General features: G+C 42.6%; 1 protein-coding gene across 1 annotated transcript; it reads left to right on the forward strand.

Moving 5' to 3' along the window:
* Positions 1-621: 621 nt before the first annotated feature.
* On the forward strand, positions 622-22863 carry LOC126335841 (brachyurin-like). The gene is made up of 6 exons (XM_049999310.1): positions 622-739; positions 2141-2291; positions 3654-3832; positions 11952-12050; positions 20736-20875; positions 22693-22863. The coding sequence occupies exons 1-6, from the start codon at positions 622-624 to the stop codon at positions 22861-22863; spliced, it is 858 nt and encodes a 285-aa protein (XP_049855267.1).
* The last annotated feature ends 1170 nt before the right edge of the window (positions 22864-24033 follow it).

The following is a 24033-nucleotide window of genomic DNA, read 5'->3' on the forward strand; positions in this document are numbered from 1 at the left end:
TTTTTCGAGTTCAGAAACACCCTACTCTTTGGGAGAAATTTTTGTAAATTCAGAAAAATTTTGCAGCACACATAATGCGAATCTTATACTTTCAAAATGGAAAAAATAAATGTATTGAACATCTTTTATAAGGCTCGCTAGAGGCGAAAGTTTGAAAAGTGCTCCAAGGTACAACACTCTCTCCTATTATGTTGTGAATTTTATTCGTTTTTGCTTTGCACACACTTAGAAGTTTCCTGTTGAACACAATGTCAAAAGACAACTCTGTAAAAGAACGACAGGAATATCGGAGTACAATGATTAGCAATGGAGTAAAAGGTAGCTGCTCGTTAGAGAGATAACACTTGCGACATCTAGTCTGCAATTAATCACCGTGATGTTAGATTATTTCATACTGATAGTCCCCATATAACTAAGAAAGACACTATATCATACCTTATTAACGCATACTATATTAACTCAGTTGTATGGATGTTGTGCGTTCAGTGGCCTCTATGATAGGTGATAAATTGAGCACAGTGTAGCTACTCATTTTCAATTCACTGTTGGATAGCTACAATCCATTCCATTCATGATCATTTATAGCTATGTATCGCCAAACATACTGCCCGTACCATTACCATGGCTAATCTAACTTCAAGTGAGAACAACGTTGCCACAGGAACAATGGCAATGGCACCGAAGTCATTGGAACATGGACTGACGAGCGTGGTACATTTGGAATTTTACCAGTGGCATGGTGATCGCATGATATATTGGACCACTGGTGCCATAAAAGTCAAGGATCATTTGCTAATATCCTCGTAGAGGAAATAAATGCAGAGGTTTAAATTAAACGTCCACAGTCGATCCTGATAGGTAAGATATGCAACATTCTACTGTTGATTATGTTCACGTACGGCAGTTGCATGTTCATCAATATATCACTTCAGCACACTGGACGCAACAATATTTCCCATTGCGAGAACATTACTTGACTTCAGTGCTATTAAACACACTATGAAACATAATGACTCTTTTTTTTTTTTAAAAAAAAAGAAAGAAACTTTACGACATCGATGTTATTGTAACAGTACCTTGAATCGTCATATACAGTTGACTTACGTAACTGGGACGTTGTGTAGAAATTTACTACATAAACGAGATCAAAATTTGTTTTACGCCACACGTCCTAAAGGAGGATGACAAGTATATGAGGCCCCGTCCGCCCGAATACAATTTCAACATGTTCGGGGTAGACAACATTCCATTGGAACTACTGACGGCCTTGGGAGAGCCAGTCCTGACAAAACTCTACCATCTGGTGAGCAAGATGTATGAGACAGGCGAAATACCCTCAGACTTCAAGAATAATATAATAATTCCAATCCCAAAGAAAGCAGGTGTTGACAGATGTGAAAATTACCGAACTATCAGTTTAATAAGTCACAGGTGCAAAATACTAACGCGAATTCTGTACAGACGAATGGAAGAACTGGTGGAGGCCGACCTCGGGGAAGATCCGTTTGGATTCCGTAGAAATATTGGAACACGTGAGTCAATACTGACCTTACGACTTATATATAGATTTAAGTGTCAGGAAGTCAGTTCTGAAAGTATTTGTATAGAGAGTAGCCACGTATGGAAGCGAAACATGGACGATAAATCGTTTGGACAAGAAGAGAATAGAAGCTTTTGAAATGTGGTGCTACAGAAGAATGCTGAAGATTAGATGGGTAGATCATCACATAGCTAATCAGGAGGTACTGAATAGTATTGTGGAGAAGTTTGTGGCACAACTTGACTAGAAGAAAGGATCGGTTGGTAGGACATGTTCTGAGGCATCAAGGGCTCACCAATTTAGTACTGGAGGGCAGCGTGGAGGGTAAAAATTGTAGAGGGAGACCAAGAGATGAATACACTAATCAGATTCAGAAGGATGTAGGTGGCAATAGTTACTGGGAGATGAAGAAGCTTGTACAGGATAAGAGTAGTATGGAGAGCTGCATCATACCAGTCTCAGGACTGAAGACCACAACAACAACAACAACAACAACAAGTTTGACTATTTGTCCAGCACATTGTTTTAATGCGCTAGAAAATTTGACAGCGGCTGCAGCCTGCAGGATTACTTCCCTCTCGGATGGCTTTCTTCCCGCAGCGTCTGCAGAAGACCGCATCGTGCAAGGGCCGCTGGCGGCGGAGGGCCAGTTCCCGTACCAGGCGGGCCTCATGATCGTCACCTCCGGCTTCTGCGGCGGCTCCCTCATCTCCACCACCGCCGTCCTCACCGCTGCGCACTGCGTCGAAGTGTCAGTATACAAGAATTGCAGCAATAATGATATGTATATATGTAAAAGAAAATAATATAGTTACCAAAGTACGGAGTAAATAATAGTATTCACTGATTGCGCTTATTCAGCAATAGCCTCAAAAATATCTTACCTTTCAGACTGCTTTCTTTTCAAAATTAGCAGACATTTAGGTAATATTTCCCTTAAGAGACCACATACCTTACGAGATTGTGCTGAGGTTTCTGTTATCGGACTAATAAACTGAGGAAGCTGGGATTTCAAGAATATGCCGGTATGTTTTCTTCTATAGTGTAAGCAAAATAATACTGGCTTGGAAAATGTTTACAATGAGACTAACTCTTGCTTCAACTCTTTTTCGGTATAGTTATGGTTTCTATCCGCCACAAAGTCCGTTTCGCGTCATTTAGCCACCACATTTTGCGGGGTAGACTTCATTGTTTTACGTAGACAGTTCCTCACAAGTTTTCCACCAACTGCTCTCCGCACAACACTCGACAATAAACAAGCACTACTTTATCGAAGGCATCATTTTGTGTTGCACTCAACTGGTCGCTAAATACATCTGCTCCTCTCACTCAGACGCAATGTCACTGCGAGATTCTTAGGGAGAATCGTATTAACAATAGCAAATTCCGTGTGAGCCTTTTAAATATTTTACGGACCAGTTTTATTTTGCACACTCTGTACAAGCCCTGCAACAGTTTCCTATCTCACCATTACGAGTTATTCCAGTGGCAACACAACTTTAGATGCTATTTCACTCACGATTAATGAGCGTTGTAGAGAAATGCGCATTTCAGGCTCACCTCCTTGCGAGATTTCGACTGTTACTCAGGCTCTATTTGGTCAGTTATTCTCTTTGACATGTAAATGCGTCCGAGGTTCCTTGATGAACTGCAGTCAGAATGATGCAGTGGATATGTACCCAAAGAAGCGCTACAAAAGCCAGTGCTGCAGCACGATAGGCAGTAAATATGACAATCTAAACCACTGTTTTGTACACATAATTTGTTGTCAGACACGCGTTTTAGATTTAAAAAAATGATATGTGTAAATGAAAATATCGGATTCCCGGCTATCGTATGGACCCAGCAGTTGCTCCAGACGCCTGAAAGGGCGCCTCAGACTTATACACCGAGTTAAAAGTAATTGGAGCATTTGGAACAATACCAACGGTAGCTTTAATATCGTGGGAATACATGATCTTTTTCATCACGATGATAAACTTCCTACGGGTCACAGGCCTGAACGAGTCTGTTTTCTTGCACTCGTTCTATCTTCCGAAGCCATACTGCTTAGCGTCTGAGGAGAGATGGTGACGTAAAACATGCCTAATGTGCCGCCCGCGCCTTGTTGCAGCGGTTCGTTCTTCACGGTGCTACTCGGGGGCTTGGAGCGGCTGCCCACGTCTGGAGACAACAGCCAGTCCTTCTACACCTACGACGCCGTCATGAACGACGCCTACTACACTGTAGACGACGGCGCCGCCTTCAACGACGTCGGCCTCATCTTGTGGTCCGATCCCAACACCATCACCGGTGAGTGCCTTCATTGAAATATCGTCTATGTTTGCGAGGTGCGATTCAGATATACTTGCATACTTCTGTTCCAAGTATGGATGCGGCTTCCAAGTCCAGATTTTACGTAGCGATATTTGTGGAGTCAGCATACAGATACTTGGAACAAAAGCTTAGAAATTTTCTTTCAATCAAGCGTTTTCTCCACAGCCACTTGGTTATGGTACACAGTAAGGGTTGCCTGGAAGCACGCTGAAGATTTTGAATGCCAACCTCATTGCTAGTGCAGGTAGGTCCCGACTCTGTACACGTGAATCATATCAGCAATGAACTCGGCTTAAAAGTTTAAAAAGATAAGCACAAGAGTGGTTTAGTTGTTTGCGACAAGTGTCACACAACTAGGTAGAACTGAAGAGACGCCATTATTTTTCAAGCTTTTTTTACTGAGTTGTATTGTATGCCCGAGTCCGTGTTCTTATAAATTAGGCCACCATGGCATTTCGAGATGCCGTCCTGATACACCAAAGTTATAATAACACTGGTACTATCAGTACTGCTTTCTGTCATGACTAAGCACTGTGGCCTGGTTTAGAATCCGTAGGAAATGACCCACGCTGTCAGATGTAGCTCTTATCTGGAGGTGGAATTTGCTATATATGCGTATTATCTCCCTACTGACTGTCAGCACACTTCCAAGCTACGGAAACTATCTAGAACCACGTCTTATAATACATGGCCTATTAGTCATATAAATTAGCCCTATGGCATTGACTCTTTATTATACAGTGTATCCACATTTTTCAACTCACAAAGCATTTGAACTTTGCTGTCACTATCAGATAAATCTGTAAAGGCACATTAAACATGTGTAATATTAAAGTTTATGTCTTATTGGGAAGTGTAATTAAACAGCTTGGTACGAAAGTCTAGGTCTGATGTTGGCGACTCGCACAGTACACTATGCTTAATCCATAGATACTCCTACCTTACGGTCCCCATTTTTGTACACTGCACCCCAAACTGTTCCGCCTGCGGAACAGCTGTCTGCTCCATTATGTGAAGCTACATCGGCATTTGGACATGAAGGCAGAAGAGATTCCTCTAGTCTTACTTCTCACTGCAGGAAACCTTCTACTTCAATAGATCAGCGCATGAGTTTCCCATCAAGTGACTGCGTATCTGGTGCAAATACGGCACTAACTGAAGACGTGTATTGCATATGTTTGTTGTTAGATGAAGGAATAAAATACCTATACCAAAGTCGATTACAGCAATATATGGTTGGGATTCCAACAACTGACGTTAACAAAGAATGGAAAAATATATCTGCAACAACACAGGAAACAACAAACTCAGCACTCTGAAGAAACTGAAACGGAGGGGAAAAGTTAGGTTAAAAGGTGGAATGGAGACGTTTCAGAAGATGTCAAGCTAATACTAGTAGTTTTCATAAAAATGATACAGAATTGGGACCATTAAATTGAGGAGGAGTGCGAAAGATGGAGCAGTAATGTTAAGTCTGTAACATGGAAACTGAAGGAGAATCTTGGTTTATGTTAACAAATTCAATAGAAGACAACAGACGGCTTAAAAATTTGAGAAATATCTTAATGGCGATGAAAGAGAAACTTAAATATAAAAACAAAAGAGGACTCATGGACACAGCATTATGAAGTATTATGGGATAATGAACGCTATACAGAGAGTCAAGAAGACCAAAGCATAGATACGGGTGCCGCGGGAATTCTTCCGGAAGATACAGAGGAACTTAATAGACGATTGAAATCGTTTATAAATAGTAAAGCCCCAGGATGAGATAAAATGAATTTGGAACTCTACAGAAATCGTCAGATGATTCTTAAATTTATATAGTTGCATTTATTTGCCCTTTGTTAGAAAGGGAAATCACACCGGAAGAATGAAGAAAATATAAGGAACTCTCGCTTTTTAGGAAAAGTAATAGAGGTTCTTCTAATAACTGACGTGGAATAAGTTTGATACATGTTGGCCATAAAATATATGCAAAAATATTAATCAGCAGTCTTACTGTTGTTGCACTTTCAGTTTCACTGGAAGAAAAGGATTTAGAAAAGGGCTACCTGGAACTGCTAGTATATTCATCTCAGTTAATGCAGAAGATAATTTAACTTAAAAGCTACAGTGCCTTCGAAATTATATAAATGCTCTTGATATGGTAGAAAGGGGGCAGCTATCGATAATGAAAAAGAGTGGCTACCCGAAAAACTTGATTCGGATTATCCGAAACGTATGCAAAGACAGAATCTGCCGCTAAAACTAAGCCAGTTCCGAAAAGTCTCCCGGGAAAATGGCAATAATCACAGCCGGGTATCAAAGGCTATTTCAGTTGAGACGCGCAGCAAAAACACTATCGAAGAACAGAACAGGAAACTTTACCTTTCTGTGGCACAGTGTCGGCAAAGGTTAGCCGGCTCTTGAAGAGAAACAACATTTCATCAGTGTTCATGCCCCCAGAAAAGCTACGACACCTCATGAGCCATATGAAGGACGATCTAGGACTCAGAACGCCTGAAGTGGACGAGATGCCATATCAGTGTATCTACTGTTGCTACGTCGGCCAAACAGTTAACGCCAGATTGAACACGAGAGGTGCTTACGCATACGCTATCCTGAAAAATCAGGCGTGGTAGTACTATCTTTAAGATAACAGACAGCGAATTCTAGACCTTTAAAAAGAAGCTGCAGAAATAGAAATATCTGAAAACATCATCAATAAGAACAGTGTTTTCCAGCTCAGTACAGCCTGGGATGCGGCCATCGCGAGGTTGAAGCAGGCGCAACGGACGCAGAACTGAAAACGTTACGATATTTGACGAGGAAGAGACCACCAGTGACGTCACATTCAGCGGGACGGCTATATAACGGCGAGGCCGCGGCGATACGTCTGTCATTTACCACCTGACCATGGCCGAGGTGAGCTCGGTCGAAGGCTCGTGGGATTTTAACCACCCGACGCTGCTGGAAGCCCGAGAAGATTACGTTAATTCATATAGCCGCAAGACCATGCATTCATACAAAACAAAATTCAATTGATATCTGAGACATAAATTAACAGAAGATATTCTGATTAATGAAAGTTGTGGCCTCTCTCTAACGCTATTCAAAAATACATACAGACGAAATAATTAGAAACAGAAAGGAACATATGTTTCCTGGATTAAAATTCAATATAAATACCGCACTTTTTTCAAATCAGCACTTCATTCAAGCTTCAGAAATCATTACGTATCATGCTAAGTATCATTTGTAAAAGCTATAATTCTCAAATATGTATGACAGGGACAAGAAGGAGATCCAGTGAAGCCAAGATAATAACTGACGATCAACCAATAGAAAGAGTTTCATGCTTCACTTATCCTGGTTGTGATTAATTCATTGACGATGATGACGAAGTGAGAAAAAAGTTCATCGACTTCAACAAATGTATGGAACAATTCGGCAAACATTTAAGCGTAAGGTGAGAGAAGAGATTCAAATTTTATGACCACGGCTGCGCCAACACTGATGTGTGGAAGAGAGACATAGATGAATAAAAAAAATTGTCGAAAGAAAATACAGTCATCTGAAATGCAATTTCTCACATCAGTGAAAGGATCTGTATCGCTAAATAACCAACGGGGAGCACAGTAGCACAGTGCCAGTTACAGGTTGCCTGTGTAACACTTTCCAGAAGCAAGTAAAATTTGATTTACACTATTTCATGTAATTATTACCATAATATAAAAGTCTAAAATGCTGTCATAAACTACTATAGGTACAATCTTATGTTAAAGGTTTAACACAATAAGATAAGTCTTACAGATAAAAACTCTGTGTATGCTTTGAGGCGACATCACTCAGGGAGCGCAAATACCTCGACTTCACTCACCCAGTACTTGGGAATGAGAGCGTATATTGACTACCAGTCTTTACTAAACGTTTTCTCGCTAACACCCGCCACAAAACTAAAGGAAAAATGTTTTCCCTTACTACATTTTCGCTATTCATGCAGTCAGGCTTCAGAGACACGGAATGACGTTTTAATTTATGAGTTCTTTACTAGTAACTCTATTCCAAACATGTTTTGTGGCCAGTTCTATATACACCACTTTATTTGCCTGCGAAATTTCACTGTACGACACGTAATTCAGCAGATATTATGACACCATGTACTTTGAAAGGCATGAAAATTAGATTTTCCTTAAAACGGAATGTAAATTACCCAGGCTATACTAATTCAGTGTTTGATAATGAGAGCACCTAGCGCTTTCTAACGACGTTTAAATTTCAAAAATTTTCTAAATTTTTCCTTTCCAACTTGAGGTCAAGCATTTCACATACACTGAGGTGATAAATGTCTTGGGATTTCTCCTAATGTCGTGTCCGGCATCCTTCTGCCCAGCCCAGAGCAGCAACTAGACGTGGCGTAAACTCAATAAGTCGTTGGAAGGCCCTGCAGTAATACTAAGTCATGCTGCTTTTACAGCCGACCATAGTTGTGGAAGTGTGTCGGTGGAGGATTTTGTACACGAACTGACCTCTCGATTACGTGCCAAAAACGTTCGATGGCATACATGTCAAGACATCTGGGTACCCATATCATTCGCTCGAATTGTCCAGAATATTCTTCAAATCAGTCACGAACATTTGTGAACCGCTGATATGGCACATTGTTATCCATAAAAATTCCATCGTTCTTTGATGTGATGAAGTCCATGAACGGCTGCAAATGGTCTCCGAAAAGCAGAACACAACCATTTCCAGTCATTTGTCGGTTCAGTTGGACCAGAGGACCCAGTCCATCCTGTGTACACACAGCCCAAACCATTATGGTGCCACCACCAGCTTGCACAGTGACTTGTTGACGACTTGGGTCTATGGTTACGCGGGACTGCGCCACACTCGATCCCGACCGTCAGCTCTTACCAACTGAAACTGGAATTCATCTGATCTGACCACGGTTTCACAGTCGTGTAGGGTACAACCAATATGGTCACTAGCGCAAGAGAGGCGCTGTAGGCGATGTCGTGCTGTTAATAAAGGCACTTGATTTGGTCCTCTTCTGCCATAGGCAGTTAACGTCAAATTTCGGTGCACTGTCCAAACGGATGCGTTCGTCGTAGGTCCAAATTTGATTTGTGCGGTCATTTCATACAGGGTTGCTTGTCTGCCAGCACTGACAACCCTACACCGCTGTTGTCGGTCGTTAAGTGAAGGCCTTCGGACGCTGCATCGTCCTCAGTGAGAGGTAATGCCTGGAAATTGATATCCTCCGCACACTCTAGACACTGTAGATCTCGGAATACCAAATTCCCTAACGATATCCGAAATGGGTTGTCCCATGTGTCTAGCTGCAACTACAATTCCGGGTTCAAAGTCTATTAATTCTCGTCGTGTGGCCCTAATCACATCGCAAATCTTTTTGCATGAATCACCTGAGTACAAAAGACAGCTCCGCCAATGCACTGCCCTTTTGTACGTGTACGCGATACTACCGCCATCTGCATAAGTCCATATTGCTGTCCCATGACTTTTGTCACCTCTTTGTATAGAGAGGGTCATTAACCGTGTTTTAAAGACTTGTTCTCTTCATGTGTACATAGCTTTACTAGTACTGTGTCACTCACACGCAGCTGTCGTGAAATAATTTGCTGCCTTTTAGTTTACACCATCGAGCCGCCCTCGCTCCACTCTGTGCCTTGCAATGAAGACTCGCCTGGGGAAAACTCCAGGCTTTGATCTCTGACTTTACTTGCAGCCCTTTTGAAAGCCGAGGATTATTTCGTGGCCTGTATAGCGGGTGCTTAAGTGTCACCGTATGATCTAATCTGACAGCTTTAACATGATACGAACTACTGAATTGTGTCCACCTGCGCCCAGACTCTCGCCGTCTGTCAAACCCGCGCGGTGTTTGTTATTTCAGAACTGATTCCGACAGCATGAATGACGTAAATAGACAAAAACCTGCACACTGCTGCAGACTTCTTTCAGGATATCATGGACAATGGACCTTTACGCCTGGATGTTGACCAGATGGCAGAGGACTGAAGAGGACTGAGAGACTCAACAAACAGCATATCTGTACTGAATTAACTTTTTAGTATTGCATTTCTCGCAAAGCAATGTGAGGACAAGATGACGACCGATGGACACTTTGCATGGGTCAGACAAGTGTTACATAGTGGTGGGTGGTGGTGGTGGGTGGCGGTTGGTAGCGGGGGGGGGAGGGGGGGTATCGGGAAGGGCATCTGCGTGTTTCAACGAATTAAGAATCAACTAATTATAAGTAATATAAATCACTCATTAACATGGTAGTTACGTAACAACAATCATCCCTTTATTACAGAATGTACTTAGATGTCTTGTACATAATCTGTCTATTAGGAAAGTAAGTGCTTAGCTTGTTTCTACAAAGACGAAGCTCCGATAAAGATCGAAACAGACGAAATGAATTAAAATTAGTGCTGCGGCTGGGACTCAAATCCGAGTCTTCTTCCTTGCGAGGCAGAAATGCTAACCATTTATCGGATATAATAAAAAGAGACTCAAATGTCTCAAGGAAACATTTAATTATAAAAACGAAGCTATCATTTCGTCGTTTCGCAGATGGTGTAAGCTCTGTATACGTTTATTACGTATTCTGTACGTCACATTATTATTATTATGTAGTATTCTGCCTAGTGGCAGGTCCATGTGTTCGTACGGAGAATTTCTGATTCCACTGTTCCCTGTCTTCAGCTTCTTCCTTCAGTCTGTTCTATCTCCTTCCATCTTTCATGACGTCCAGATGTTGAATTCTTCTTCTTCCTCGTCCTGCGTGTCCTCTGACTCTCCCTTCGATGGCATCATGTATGAGACCCTCGTGTCCAAGTACATGTCCAATCCAGTTAGCCTTTGTCTGAAGAATACTTCTCTCCTACTCTTCGCAGTACATCGTCATTTTTTATGCGAGCTCTCTCAGTATTTTTCCCCTTCTTTCTCATGGTCCATGTCTCTGCTCCATACAGTGGAATGCTCCAAATGTAGCTCTTTATCAGTTTTTTCCTCAATGCCAAACTCACCTTGTTGGTCAGCAGAGTCCTCTTCTTGTTGAAAGCAGCTTTGGCCCTGGCGATTCTTGCTCGGATTTCGATGGTGCAGTGGGCATCCTTTGTGGTAAAACTTCCCAGGTACTTGAACTGATTCACATTTTCCAGTTCCCGATTGTCAGCAGTGATCTTAAAGTGTTTCTCACGTTTTGATATGCGCATCATTTTCTGTTTTTCTAAGTTCATTTCCATGCCGTATCACCTTACCATAGTACATAAATAATTAAAAACATTCGCTAAAACGTAACAGATGGCTTCTGAAGCTCTACTTTATCTCTACTTATGTCATGTTTACATTAACACACAATGTTTCCCTTTTTCTATTCAGTGAATCTGTAAATGATAATCTTACAAGCTTGACTAAAATGTGAAGCACCCAGAAAACATAGTCTGATATCAGTGTAACTTGGTACTCGTACACACCATCAGCAGTGTTACTCCTGGTGCATGGTGTGTGGAGCGACCTGGTACGACTTCACCTCAAGGCTGGTAGTGGTCGGTACGAAATGGTGTTCCTACGTCAATGTATTACCGCTCATGCGACTGTATTGTGATGTTATTTTTCAATAGAACAATGCTCTTCCATAGATGGCATGTTCCTCTATGATGTTGAGGTACTCCCAAGGTCAGCAAGATCCCCATATTTGCCCCCGATGGAACATACCTGGGATCAGCTCGGACATGAACTCCACCCTAGACGCATTTTTCAGGATATCAAGGATCAGTTACAACACTTGTCTGTCAGCTCAGGAGACGATATGATGGCTTCATGACAGCCTTTAGGACCAAATCAGTGCCTGCATCCAGGCCACAGGGAGTGCAACAAAAAAGCTCACATACCCTCTCATCTCGAGAAGTATTATTTCGTTTCCGCCTCCCGTTCTGGATGCTTCACTCTTTTTATTGGGCAGTGCATAAGAAACTATCTGTTGTTCTGTTAATCTCTTGCAGTGATGACATTGCAGGTTATATATGAAACAATAGAGATGGAAATATGGGTTGTCAAACTTTGGTTTATATCTCTCTCGTTACAGACTACGTGAAGCCTATCAAGCTGCCGTCGAGGTCGCAGGTCAGCGAGGCGTTCGCCGGCTACGACGTCACCGTCGTTGGGTGGGGACTCACCAGCAACGGTGAGCGGTCAGCAGCAGGCTGCTTTTGCATCTACATCTACACCTCCACCTACACTCTGTAGATCACACCTCATGATAACCAATTGTGCCACGTATTATTGATTCTTCCCTCTTCATCGTGTATGGATCGCGAAAAGAATAATTCTGAAGTGCCTCTGTGCCTGCTGCAATTAATCTACACGTTCCCTAAAGTATAAATAAGCAGATGATTACAGTGAATTTTTGATTTCTCACTACGTACTGGTTCTCGAAACTCTGTAAGCAGGCTTTAGTGGAATAGTTGACATATATCTTAGAAAGTTTTCCACTTTATGTTTCTTAGCATCTACGTGATGCTCTCACATGGATGAAAAAAGCTTTGACCATTCTCGCTCCTTTATCAATGTACGTTGTATTAGCCCTGTCTGGATGGCTGCCACACGCTTGGGCAACATTCTATAATGCTTGCACGCATTCTTTGTATGCAAATTGTATGAATACTAAATGCACTTTTCCAAAGCCCTGCCAGTTAGCAAAAGGCTGCAAACCTGCATTCTATACGAATGAGTCTAATCAGCCAGAACATACGACCACCTACCTAATGGCAGGAATGTCCACCCTTCGCACAGATAATAGCAGCGACGTGTCGTAGTATGGAAACAATGAGCCGGCCGGAGTGGCCGAGCGGTTTTAGGCGCTACAGTCTGGAACCGCGCGACCGCTACGGTCGCAGGTTCTAATCTTGCCTCTAGCATGGATGTGAGTGATGTCCTTAGATTAGTTAGGTATAAATAGTTCTAAGTTCTAGGGGACTGATGACCTCAGAAGTTAAGTCCCATAGTGCTCAGAGCCATTTGAACCATTTTTGAAACAATGAGGCTTTGGTAGATTACTGGAGGCTTTTGACAACACAGCTGCACAAGAGGTCACCTAATTCCCCGTAAATTCCGGGAAGGGGGGCGATTAGTTCTGACATCACGTTCAATCACATCCCAGATGCACTCGATGTGGGTCAGATCTGGCGAATTGGGCGGCCAGCATGTCAACTGGAACTCGGTACTGTGTTTCTCGAACCGCTCCATCACACTCCTGGCCTTGTGACATTGCGCATTATCTTGTTGAAAAATGTCACCGCCGTCGGGACACATGATCGTCATGAAGGCATGTACGTGGTCTGCAACCAGTGAAGTATACTCCTCAGCAACCATGGTGTCATGCGCCAGAGTCACTGGACCTATGGATGCTCACGTGAATGTTCCCCAGAGCATAATGGAGGCGCCGCCAGCTTGTCTCCGTCCTGCTGTACAGTTGTCTAGAACTGTTCCCCTGGAAGACGACGGGTGGGCGCCGTCAGATCGACATGATGAAGAAGGTATCTGGATTTGTCAGCTCATGCAACGCTCCACCAATGCGCCAACGTCCAGTGCTAATGGTCACATGCGCATTTTAGTCGTAGTGGCCGGAGTCGTGGTGTTAATATTGACACATGCATGGCTGCGGAGGCTCATCGTTAGGAGTGTTCGGTGCGCTGTACGTTCAGGCAGACTTGCACTCTGCCTAGCTTTAAAGTCTGATGTTAGTTTCGCAGCAGTTCACCTCCTGTCCTGTTTTGACAATGTGCCCAGCCTACGACGTCCGGCATCTGTAATGAGGGGTGGCCACCCAATCTCACACCTGACGTGATTTCACCTTGGTTTCGACACATGTCGAAGGCGCGCACCACAGCAGCACTCAAATGTTCAAATGTGTGTGATAGACTTACACACTAGTTAAACTAACTTAAACTAATTCACGCTAAGAACAGCACACACAGACACAAATGCCCGGCGGTGGGGGCCGCGCAATCCGTGACACAGCGCCTCGAACTGCGCGGTCACTCCACGCGGCACAAAAGCACCCCTCGAACAACCGACAAGTCGTGTAGTTTCCGAAATGCTCGTGCCGAGCCTCCGGGTCATCACAATCTGCCCTCGGTCAAACCCTGATAGATCGTGCGCCTTCCCATTTTACAAACGAGCACACTAATATTACATGTGGCGTGCATGAGTCTTACGAGCAGTCATTCGTCCCCCAGGTGACGCCGCATCGCCTGGACGGGTTTATTACGTGATTATGACATAATGTCTTGTCTGATCAGCGTATGTGATAATTCTACTATGACCAACCTCTCTAGTGACCTTCCAACAAATGCTGAAATGCTTTACATAAGGCATGACAGCAAAGCATTTTACCCTAGTAGAGTGTATATCTGGAACATTCGTCCAGCTTCATTGCCCAATCCGAATATTCTTTACAGATGGGCCCAGAATATCAATGAATAATGTATTATTATACTTTTTCCGGCTTTCTGCCGTACAATGATTTTATTAGCTCCTTGTTTGCATAAGCAAAGTGTTTATTTTCGGCCGTTTGCCATTTTCAGGACTAATTATATATGTATTGTATACTGTATATGTATACACAGTACATGGAGGCATAGAATAATACGATCTTTGTACGTAACTATTATCGCCGACATTCTGCGAATTTGAACTGTAAAGTCATTATGAGGATATATGTCTCAGTGGAGTGGATTTTGCTCTCAAACTAACGTAACTGCATATGAAAAAGTGCACAAATTCACAAAGTTCTAACAAGCCTTAACAGCACGGAAACTAAGACACAATCTCGACAGACACTCTAAAACTGTATTGTGACACCAAAAACCTAAATATCTACAAAAATAGATGTCTAACTTATCCTTATGTTTAATAATTTTAAACGGAGAAACTGTAGACTATATACTGAAGGATAACTGGAGAATGACAAACTGCAAAAACAATACTCGTTACTTACGTAAATAATAGCTAATAAAATCGTTGTGCAGCAGAAAACACAATTCGAGTTATTTGTAATACTTTTGTTGCACCTGTGTAATACAATTTTCTCCTACACTAATAACGAGACACTTAAACAACAAATATTCATACTAAAAATGTGCTTGGGCAACTCACATTTGCTGAGAGTTCCCCCAGAATCCATGTTAGGTTGAGTCTTAAATATTCCTGTACTCAGGTTCGTGCATCGTCCACCACCATAGTCCTGCACACCATTAGGTGGTGACCTCCCTCACACATACCGGGTAGTTATACACTCATGCTCATAAATTAAGCATAAATACAGAATGTGGTGCCACACACTGGCGCTAATAAAATAGGCACATAGGGAACACACACGGCACAGAGCTGTAAGTCCGCGATATTGATGATAAGTTGAGAAAACCGTCCCGAAACACATGTGCTACAAAACGTCAGTTCCCTGAGCATGTAGCCTGACATAAATATGGTATATGATCACCATGCACACGTACACAGGTCATACAACCGGTTGGCATACTCTGGATCAGGTGGTTGAGCAGCTGCTGTGATATAGCCTCCCATTCTTGCACCAGTGCCTGTCGGAGCTCCTGAAGTGTCATAGGGGTTTGAAGACGTGCAGCGATACGTCTACCGAGACCATCCCAGACGTGTGCAATGGGGTTTAGGTCTGAAGAACAGGCAGGCCACTCCATTCGCTGATATCATCTGTTTCAAGGTACTCCTCCACAATGGCAGTTCGGTGGGGCCGTGCGTTATCATCCATCAGGAGGAAGGTGGGACCCGTTGCACTCCTGAAAAGCCGGACATAACTGGTGCAAAATGACGTCCCGATACACCTGATCTGTTACAGTTCTTCTGTGAAAGACATGCAGGGGTGTAAGTGCACCAATCGTAATCCCGCCCAACACCATCAACCCATGACCTCCATACAGGTCCCTTTCAAGAACGTTAAGGGGTTGGTATCTGGTTCCTGGTTCACGCCAGATGAAAACCTGGCGGAAATCACTGTTCAAACTATACCTGGACTCGTCCGTGAACATAACCCACTGTATCCTTGACACCAGGCTTTACGGGCTCTCCTGTGACCAGGGGTCAGTGGAATGCATCTTGCAGGCGAATAAACCATGTCTGTTCAGTCGTCTGTAGGCTGTGTGTCTGGAAACAACTGCCCCAGTGGCTGGAGTACGGTCCCGAGCGAGGCTACCTGCCGCACTCCGTGTCCGTCTGCGGGCACTGATGGTGAGATATCGGTCTTCTTGTGGTATTGTACATTGTGTACGTCTCATACTGTAGATCGTGGACACGTTTCCTGCCTGCTGGAATCGTTGCCATAATCTTGAGATCACACTTTGTGGCACATGGAGGGCCCGTGCTACGACCTGCAGTGTCTAACCAGCCTCCAGTCGCCCTAGTATTCTGCCCTCATAACGTCATCAATATGTGTTCTTTGAGCCAGTTTCAACACACAGTGACAATAAGCACGTCTGAAAGCGTCTGCACACTTACTCATTGCACCTTATTCTGACATGTACCAACACACGTCTGCGTGTGTGCACTGCTGCCAGCGCCACCGTGCGCGACCGTAGGTCAAATGCACTGCATGGTGACACCGCTGGGGAGTCCTAACCCGTAAACCGCCCACCAGAGCGTTGTTTCACAATGTATCAGCATTATCCTTGATATATGAGGATGAGTGCAGGCAAAGTCCAATGCTGACTGTAACCATTGCATGGCAGTAAAAGGTGGTAAATTTTGTAGCGCGTTAATGCGGAACCAAATTTCGTTTTGGCTACCAGTTGCAAACCTGACATTGTGAAAGCAAGAAAGGCGTACATAAACGTCTCCATACGTAATGGACCAGTAATGGCATGTCTGCAGGAACGTTGAAACAAGTGAGAAGAGCGTAGTGTTTATTTTATTATTAACCGCCGCTTTCCCAGGTTGTTCAATATGAGTACTGGAGATGTCGACGAGAAGCTGAGCGCCATGTTTGCAACTGGTGGCCAACACTGAAACTAATTTTTTCTAGAGTAAATCAATTGCATGTTAACGCACTAACATATCTCTTAAGTTTCGCTGCAATAGAGTAATTACAGCCCATACTGGACCTCAGTTAGTAACTGCATTTTAATACCTGTAGACTAGCTGTAAACACATTAGAGCACATCTCTGTAGCCGAGGTCACCAACACATGCCTGTGTGATGGTACTCGACTGGGAGGGTTCGAATCACGTCGGTGGATGAAATTTTCACTGTCACTACTCGGCTGGCAAGGGGAGGAGAAGCCGTGCCGTAAAGCTTCGCACCAACATACTGGACTGAATTTAAACCTCTTCATACCGTCTCATTGGGGTCAGAGCATGTGACACTGTTGCTGGTGATTCGTTCGTGAGACAGGGACGCTATGCTTGGCAGCCAACTTGGTGCTATTCGAGTGCAGTGTGCTATGTGCCGGCAGTGGGTTTCACGCTCCCCCTTCTCTGGTTCAAATGGCTCAAATGGCTCTGAGCACTATGGGACTTAACTACTGTGCTCATCAGTCCCCTAGAACTTATAACTACTTATACCTAACTAACGTAAGGACATAACACACATCCATGCCCGAGGCAGGATTCGAACCTGCGACCCTAGCAGTCGCGCGGTTCCGGACTGCGCGCCTAGAACCGCTAGACCACCGCGGCCGGCTCCCTCTTCTCTCATCATGTTCAAGCCAAAACAGACATAATATCACACTATACACACGTCCATTATACTTCCCTACACTCAACGAATACACTTCAGTAGCTCCCATCACATATTACCGAAGAAAGGGACCATTATGCGCGGCGGAAGTAGCTCCTTTCCGACTAAGTGTTTGAACTTAGTCCTTGCAGTCTTACAACCAACAGTGCCATGTTACATATATATTGACACATTAGGAGATAGTAAGATAAACTCTGGATTAATAAAATTTATTGAAATGATCACCTTCAGGAGGCCTGAGGATTCTTCTGTTCGGGTTATTGTCAATCATCATCATGTGTAAGACGAAACCGCAATCATGTAAATAATAACTTTACACGTTATCGAAAACTAATTCTTACTTCCTGTGCGCATCATCAGCAGACTGCTCCAATACGAGGCTCATATTTGCGTGAAAACTTAACTGGAAGCTACCAGCATTACATACTACTCTATTCCCTCTCCATCAACGAATCGTTTTAATCCTTTGAGTAAAAGTTGTTTTTGCCTCAAACTAGCATCACATTAATTTTTTTCATTTGAAGTAACAGTGCCTTCCGCATTAGACCTTTGACGGTATTGCAAGACTAAGACATCTAGTTATACAGTGAGGTACTTACACGAATTAGTACACTTTAACGCTCATTTACATCGTGGAAAGCAGTTCTGGGCTGAGAATGTGTTAAGTTTTTGTACGAGATTGTGATTGTTTTTTAATCTTAATGATGCCACTGAGTTCATTGGTAGTGAGAGTTTGCTTGTAACTGTCACCTGCTACTATAGACCCAAATTAAGTTAAAATTGTTGCAGCGTTGCACTCATTACACATGGAAGTAACGTAACCCTCTAGATTGAATAACTGAAGGCTCAATAGTGAATGGACAAAATATTTTCATTCCAGCACTAGTATTTCTGTAAAAGACTAATTTGTAAGTGTCCATTGCCTCATAAATTTTATACTTGGACCATGAAGCTCTGCTTCGTATATTTCTCGTTAATTTTAACGTTACAGACCCTTAAATACTGCAGCTGCTTGTAACACATCGTGTTACAGACACTTACAAGAATGCCACGTGCAGTGATGAGTGAGGACGCGGCCGCTCAAGTTCGGAAACTAAGGATAAATCTCGAGTAATCAATGAATATGAAATCAGGTGACAGATTCTGGACCTTTTAACGAGGGAAAAACAGCTGTTCTATCCAAAATTTGAATATAAATTTTACTTCGAAGCATCTAAAGACTCGACCACAAATTAAAGCATCTAAAAATTACAGAAACAAAAGAAACCCTGTTATAAAAAGACCCTATATACATAGGATCCGGGATCAGTTTTAACGTTGAGAGAAATTAATAAATTGTTTAACATTGGGGTGGTCGTTTGAAGATTCAAGTTTAAACGAAGCTTCTTCTTCGTCTTGAGGCACACACGAGCACAGAACATCCAGTCGTCCCACCGGCCGAGGATGCTCCAGGTTAAGAAACTTCTTGGGCAAAAAGGAAGGAGCCAGACCTATGCCTCAGTAGGCGACAGCTAGATGCTTGACCACACAACAAGTTGGCTCCGGAACTACTGTTTTCAATCGTTGACACACTAGTGTAAGGTTCCGATCAGCTAACTAAACTCCTGAACACCTCGCTCCAGCCCCGTTCTGGAATGTCTTCTTGGAAGTTCCAACAGCCACCTTCTCGCCCGCGACCACCTGTTGCTCATAGGTACGCTCCGTCATGCTGCAGTAAAGTTAATTTTTCGTGACGTCGAGCACAGTCTAATAACGATGATTAGATTCGATCGCCCTTTCGGTCGTTTGGAAAACGCGAATATTTCCCAATATTTCAAGAAAGAAAAGCTTTTTTGATTCATTTACTGCAGTGCGTTTGAAAGAAAACGCTAATTAAATTTATTCATCATGAAACATAAGCGGTTACAGGATCTCTAAATTTCCGCTGACGACAAAATGCTTAGATAACAATTACATCTCTAGTCCTAAAAATGTAGATAACTAAAGTCGCTGTCACAATGGAAACGTAAGAGATGAGTTGTGCCCCAAATAATAGGGCAACCTCCAATGAGTTGCTGAAACGTTAAAAGCCGGCCGATGTGGCCGAGCGGTTCTAGGCGCCTCATTCCGGAACCGCGCTGCTGCTACGGTCCCAGGTTCGAATCCTTTCTCGGGCATGTATGTGTGTGCTGTCCTTAGGTTAGTTGGGTTTAAGTAGTTCTAAGTCTAGGGGACTGATGACTTCAGATGTAAAGTCCCATAGTGCTCAGAGCCATTTGAAACGTTAAAGATACTTGAACAGACCCTTACAGAGCTGCTCCAAGACGAATAGCGTTAATTAAGATATTTCAATAAAGAATATCAAATCCAAATTTGAGTCCACGATAATCATTTGATCCTCTTATTTCAACGTACCTATAGATGGCACATTGTATTAATACACCACACGTAATAACATTCTTTCAGAGGAAACACACTACTGACGTAGTCACATCATTACTACGCGTTCCTCCTTTTACGATCCACAAGTGCTGACATTTTATTACAACTTTCCCCTTTACGCGACGCTCAGTGATATGGTTCATATCTAAGCGGCAATGAAGAATTATTTCAAATGTTGCAGTCACATGGTACACCTTAAATTGTTAACTAATTTCTCATTTCATCTTCCTGTTTCATTTTAAGGAATTTAATAATGGTCTGACTCACACCGTCGTCTAGAAGAGATACTCAAATTAAATCAAACAACGCAACTATTACCTTTCCTCTCACATTATAATGATGTAAGCGAATCTGCATAATACGTCATAAAATGCAAAAAACAGCTTACATCTAAATAAAATTTATGTATACGAATTTCATACTTGTTTTTATTTGTCTACAACTAATCTTATTTTACTTAATTTGGCTGTAAGAACGTAACGATAGTTTTGAGCACAATCTTTAAATAAGACTACTTTACCAAACTTAACCATGCAATGAATACTCTAGAGAGCGTGTGACAAGTAGTTTGCAGTGTCGCTTAGAGAAAAGGAGAAAATCACAATTTAATAAGTTTTATATTCGTACGCTTTAGAGGTTTAAGCCAGTTTGCCGACGTAATCACACAACGCTGCCTTGTTTTCAGATGATTGGCTGCTTCCCGGGTATCTTTCCTACGCTGACGTGAAGATCTGGGACAATGCAGACTGTCACGAACAGTATGGCGAACTTGTCGATGCCAACGCCGTCTGGGCAATGGGCGCCAAGGGTCAGCATGTATGCACTGTAAGTATGGGTTCTGCGAAGATAATGCGGAAAGCAAGGAACATTTTATCAAGCCAGTAAGTTCACTGACGAAACAATTAAAACAGATTCCACACCATTCGCCATATGTTCTCATTTCTTCAAAAAGTCGCTTTGATCCACCAAGATAGTCGTTGCCTATTTAAGTATCCCCTCACATAAATTAAACTCCTGGTGTCTAGTGATCTATGCAGTCCCGCTATCTTCCTCAAGTTACTCAAAGCCCTTTAAACGTTAAATCGAGAAAACTGAAAGTCCACTGTTGCCGTATTTGACTCGTAAGGAAGATCAAATTATTTCCGGAACAGGGCATCATGCAGCAATTTCTTTAACCTCATGACAGAATGCTTGTGTGCGTTTATGTGGCTATGTAAGACAACCTGTGGCATAAAATGTTACAATTAGGGAAAATACGTAAATAGTAATAAGGAGTCCATAATGAGGAGAGAGAGATGTAGAATCTAAAATGGAGCTGAATGATTACGATAGGTTGACTGTAGGAAATATTATCGACGGTAAATGCAAGAGAAGTTATTTTAGCTGCCGAGGGGAAGAAGCGACTTACTGAAGAACTAAATGAAACAACAAGTTTACTGTTACCAGTCACTGTTTACTTATCTCCACGACGCGTTTCAAAGATTTAAACGTACATCATCAGGTGGATTTACATTTGTTAGTATGACATTTGAGTGTGTGCGTGTCGTGTTACGATTTTTTGGAGGAACTTACGTCACTGTCTCCAGTAGTCACAGATTCCTTTAACTGTCGTAACACATGACATGTATACCGTCATGACAGTCTAAATGTGATGTGTTACGAGAGTGAAAGGAACCTGTGACGACTGGAGACAGTGACATTAGTTCCTCTGAAAAATCGTAACACGACACACACACACACACACACACACACACACACACACACACACACACACATGTCATATTAGCAAATGTGAATCTACCTGATGATGGACAATATTTGCTACAGTCAACCTATCGAAATCATTCAGCTCCATTTTAGATTCTACATCTCTGTCTTCTAATTATGGACTCCTTATTACTATTTATGAATTTTCCCTAATCGTAACGTTTTATGCCACAGGTTGTCTTAAATGGCCACTTAAACGCACACACACAGTGACTGGTAACAGTAAACTTGTTGTTTCATTTGATGTCAATAACAGTCACGGTAAAGCCATTTAAAGTTGCTGAAGAATGTTTTTCGCTTCTGAATGACTAAATGATGAAAGATATATCGAGGTTATAGTGGATGATTTGCTTCGATAGGAATCATAGTTCATGCTTCGGCATTATGTGTTTCCAGGTAAGGTGACAGCCCAGAGGTAATACTATGGATTTGGCAATGTTGGATCGTGAGAGACGACTATCATACAATTCAATTAGTGTAGCATTGATCTTTATTGCAGGATATATGTGACAGCTTCAGCTTTATTTGTGTTGACTTTGGTCTTTCATAGCGAACACCATTGTGTGTTCCTCCCAAGATTCCGGATTACATTCAGTCTAATACAGTTTAAATTCGTATGAGAATTATCAATAACGGGTATCGCCAGTAGTTGTTAATTCTGGTTCAGATGTCATTAGTACTAATGGTACATAGGAAGGAGCCAGAGAAGACCTACTGAATTCTAGCTTCTTATGATTTAACTTTAAAACTTGTTGACAGAGATGCAGAATTGTCTGTTAGACGCTAAGGAGAGAATGTGGATTATAGTGAGAACACAATCAATGTTGCAGAGTATGTATTTTCAGAACTGAACAGATCACTGTTTTTGGGTACAGGGCGATAGCGGAGGCCCTTTGGTGGTGACGGACTCGGACGGCGAGCCACTGGTCGTGGGAATCACTTCGTGGCGTCTGCTCGACTGCGACTCCAGCTGGCCGGACGTTTCCATGCGCGTCAGCGCCTACCTCGACTGGATTAGCGAGAACGCCGGCGTCACCATCTCCTGAGGCTGGGCCCCAACATTCACCCTACATGCTGCCAACAACTGAGCGTGACGCACGAAATTTTGTTGATGAATAAATAGTCATTTTCTTGTATCTGTTTGTGGTTGTATGATCTTAGTTCCACATTAGCTAGCAGAGTCTCTGCCTGCCAACAGCGCGGCTTTGGTATATTTACATACTTTTGGAAGCCTTGGACCGTTTATGAGCTTTCAATGAAACCACTAGTAAACACTTACTAAAGAAATTTGCACAACAATACGTTGGTCGTTACGGTTCTAACGCCATGAAGAATGGCAAATAATGAAATTCTACTTATTGTGATCACACTGTATAACACGAAGAAAAATGATTATATTTGTATGTGGTGGCGGCGTCATCAGTATTCTGACAGGTTTGACGCGGACTGCCACCAATTCCTTTCCTGTTTGACAGCTTCATCTCATAGTAGCACTTGTACGTAACGTTCTCATTTTTGGCTGTTTTCCAACGTGTCTCTTCCGCTACAGTTTTTACACTCCACGGTTCCCTCAGGTTCCATGAAATTTGTTCCTTGAAATCTTATCTCATGTCCTATTATCTCTTCGCTCCTTTTTCTCACTGTTTTCCACATTGTCCTCTCCTCGCCGCTTCTGTGGGGAAATCCTCACTTCTTGTCTCATCTCAACTTTCCAACATAACTTAAACGTTTTGATTCTCTTATTTTCTGGTTTTTTCTCCGACCAAGATTCGTTTCCATACATTGTACTGCTCCATACATATTTATTTTCGCTAGCGTTTATCCCAGCGGTCGTCAAATTGACTCCAGGAATCAAACGTTCCTGCGCCCCGCGATTCTCAGACGTGTTTTAAAATAATACTATCTGAGTACCCAGAGTTGCCTGGGTATGTATTTATTCCAGTCCTCTGTTGGTCCGTCTCTTCCTCACCCCCATTCCCTGCTAATCTCATCCTGCACCCTTTCTCGTTCCATCTATTCCTTCTCACTATTTCCATCCATTTCCTCTTTCCTCCCCTCTCTCTGTTTATCTTTTCTCTATCTGTCTGTCTCCCTCTCGTCCCTCTTTCAATTAATCTCTTCCCTTTCTCTGTACATTTCCTTTCTCACCCTCTCACTGTCCGTCTTCTCCTCTACTCTTTCGCTGTCAATCTCTTCCTCCCCTTGTCTCTCCTCCA

Source organism: Schistocerca gregaria, chromosome 2 (assembly GCF_023897955.1).
Source record: "Schistocerca gregaria isolate iqSchGreg1 chromosome 2, iqSchGreg1.2, whole genome shotgun sequence".
Taxonomy (NCBI): Eukaryota; Metazoa; Arthropoda; class Insecta; order Orthoptera; family Acrididae; genus Schistocerca; species Schistocerca gregaria.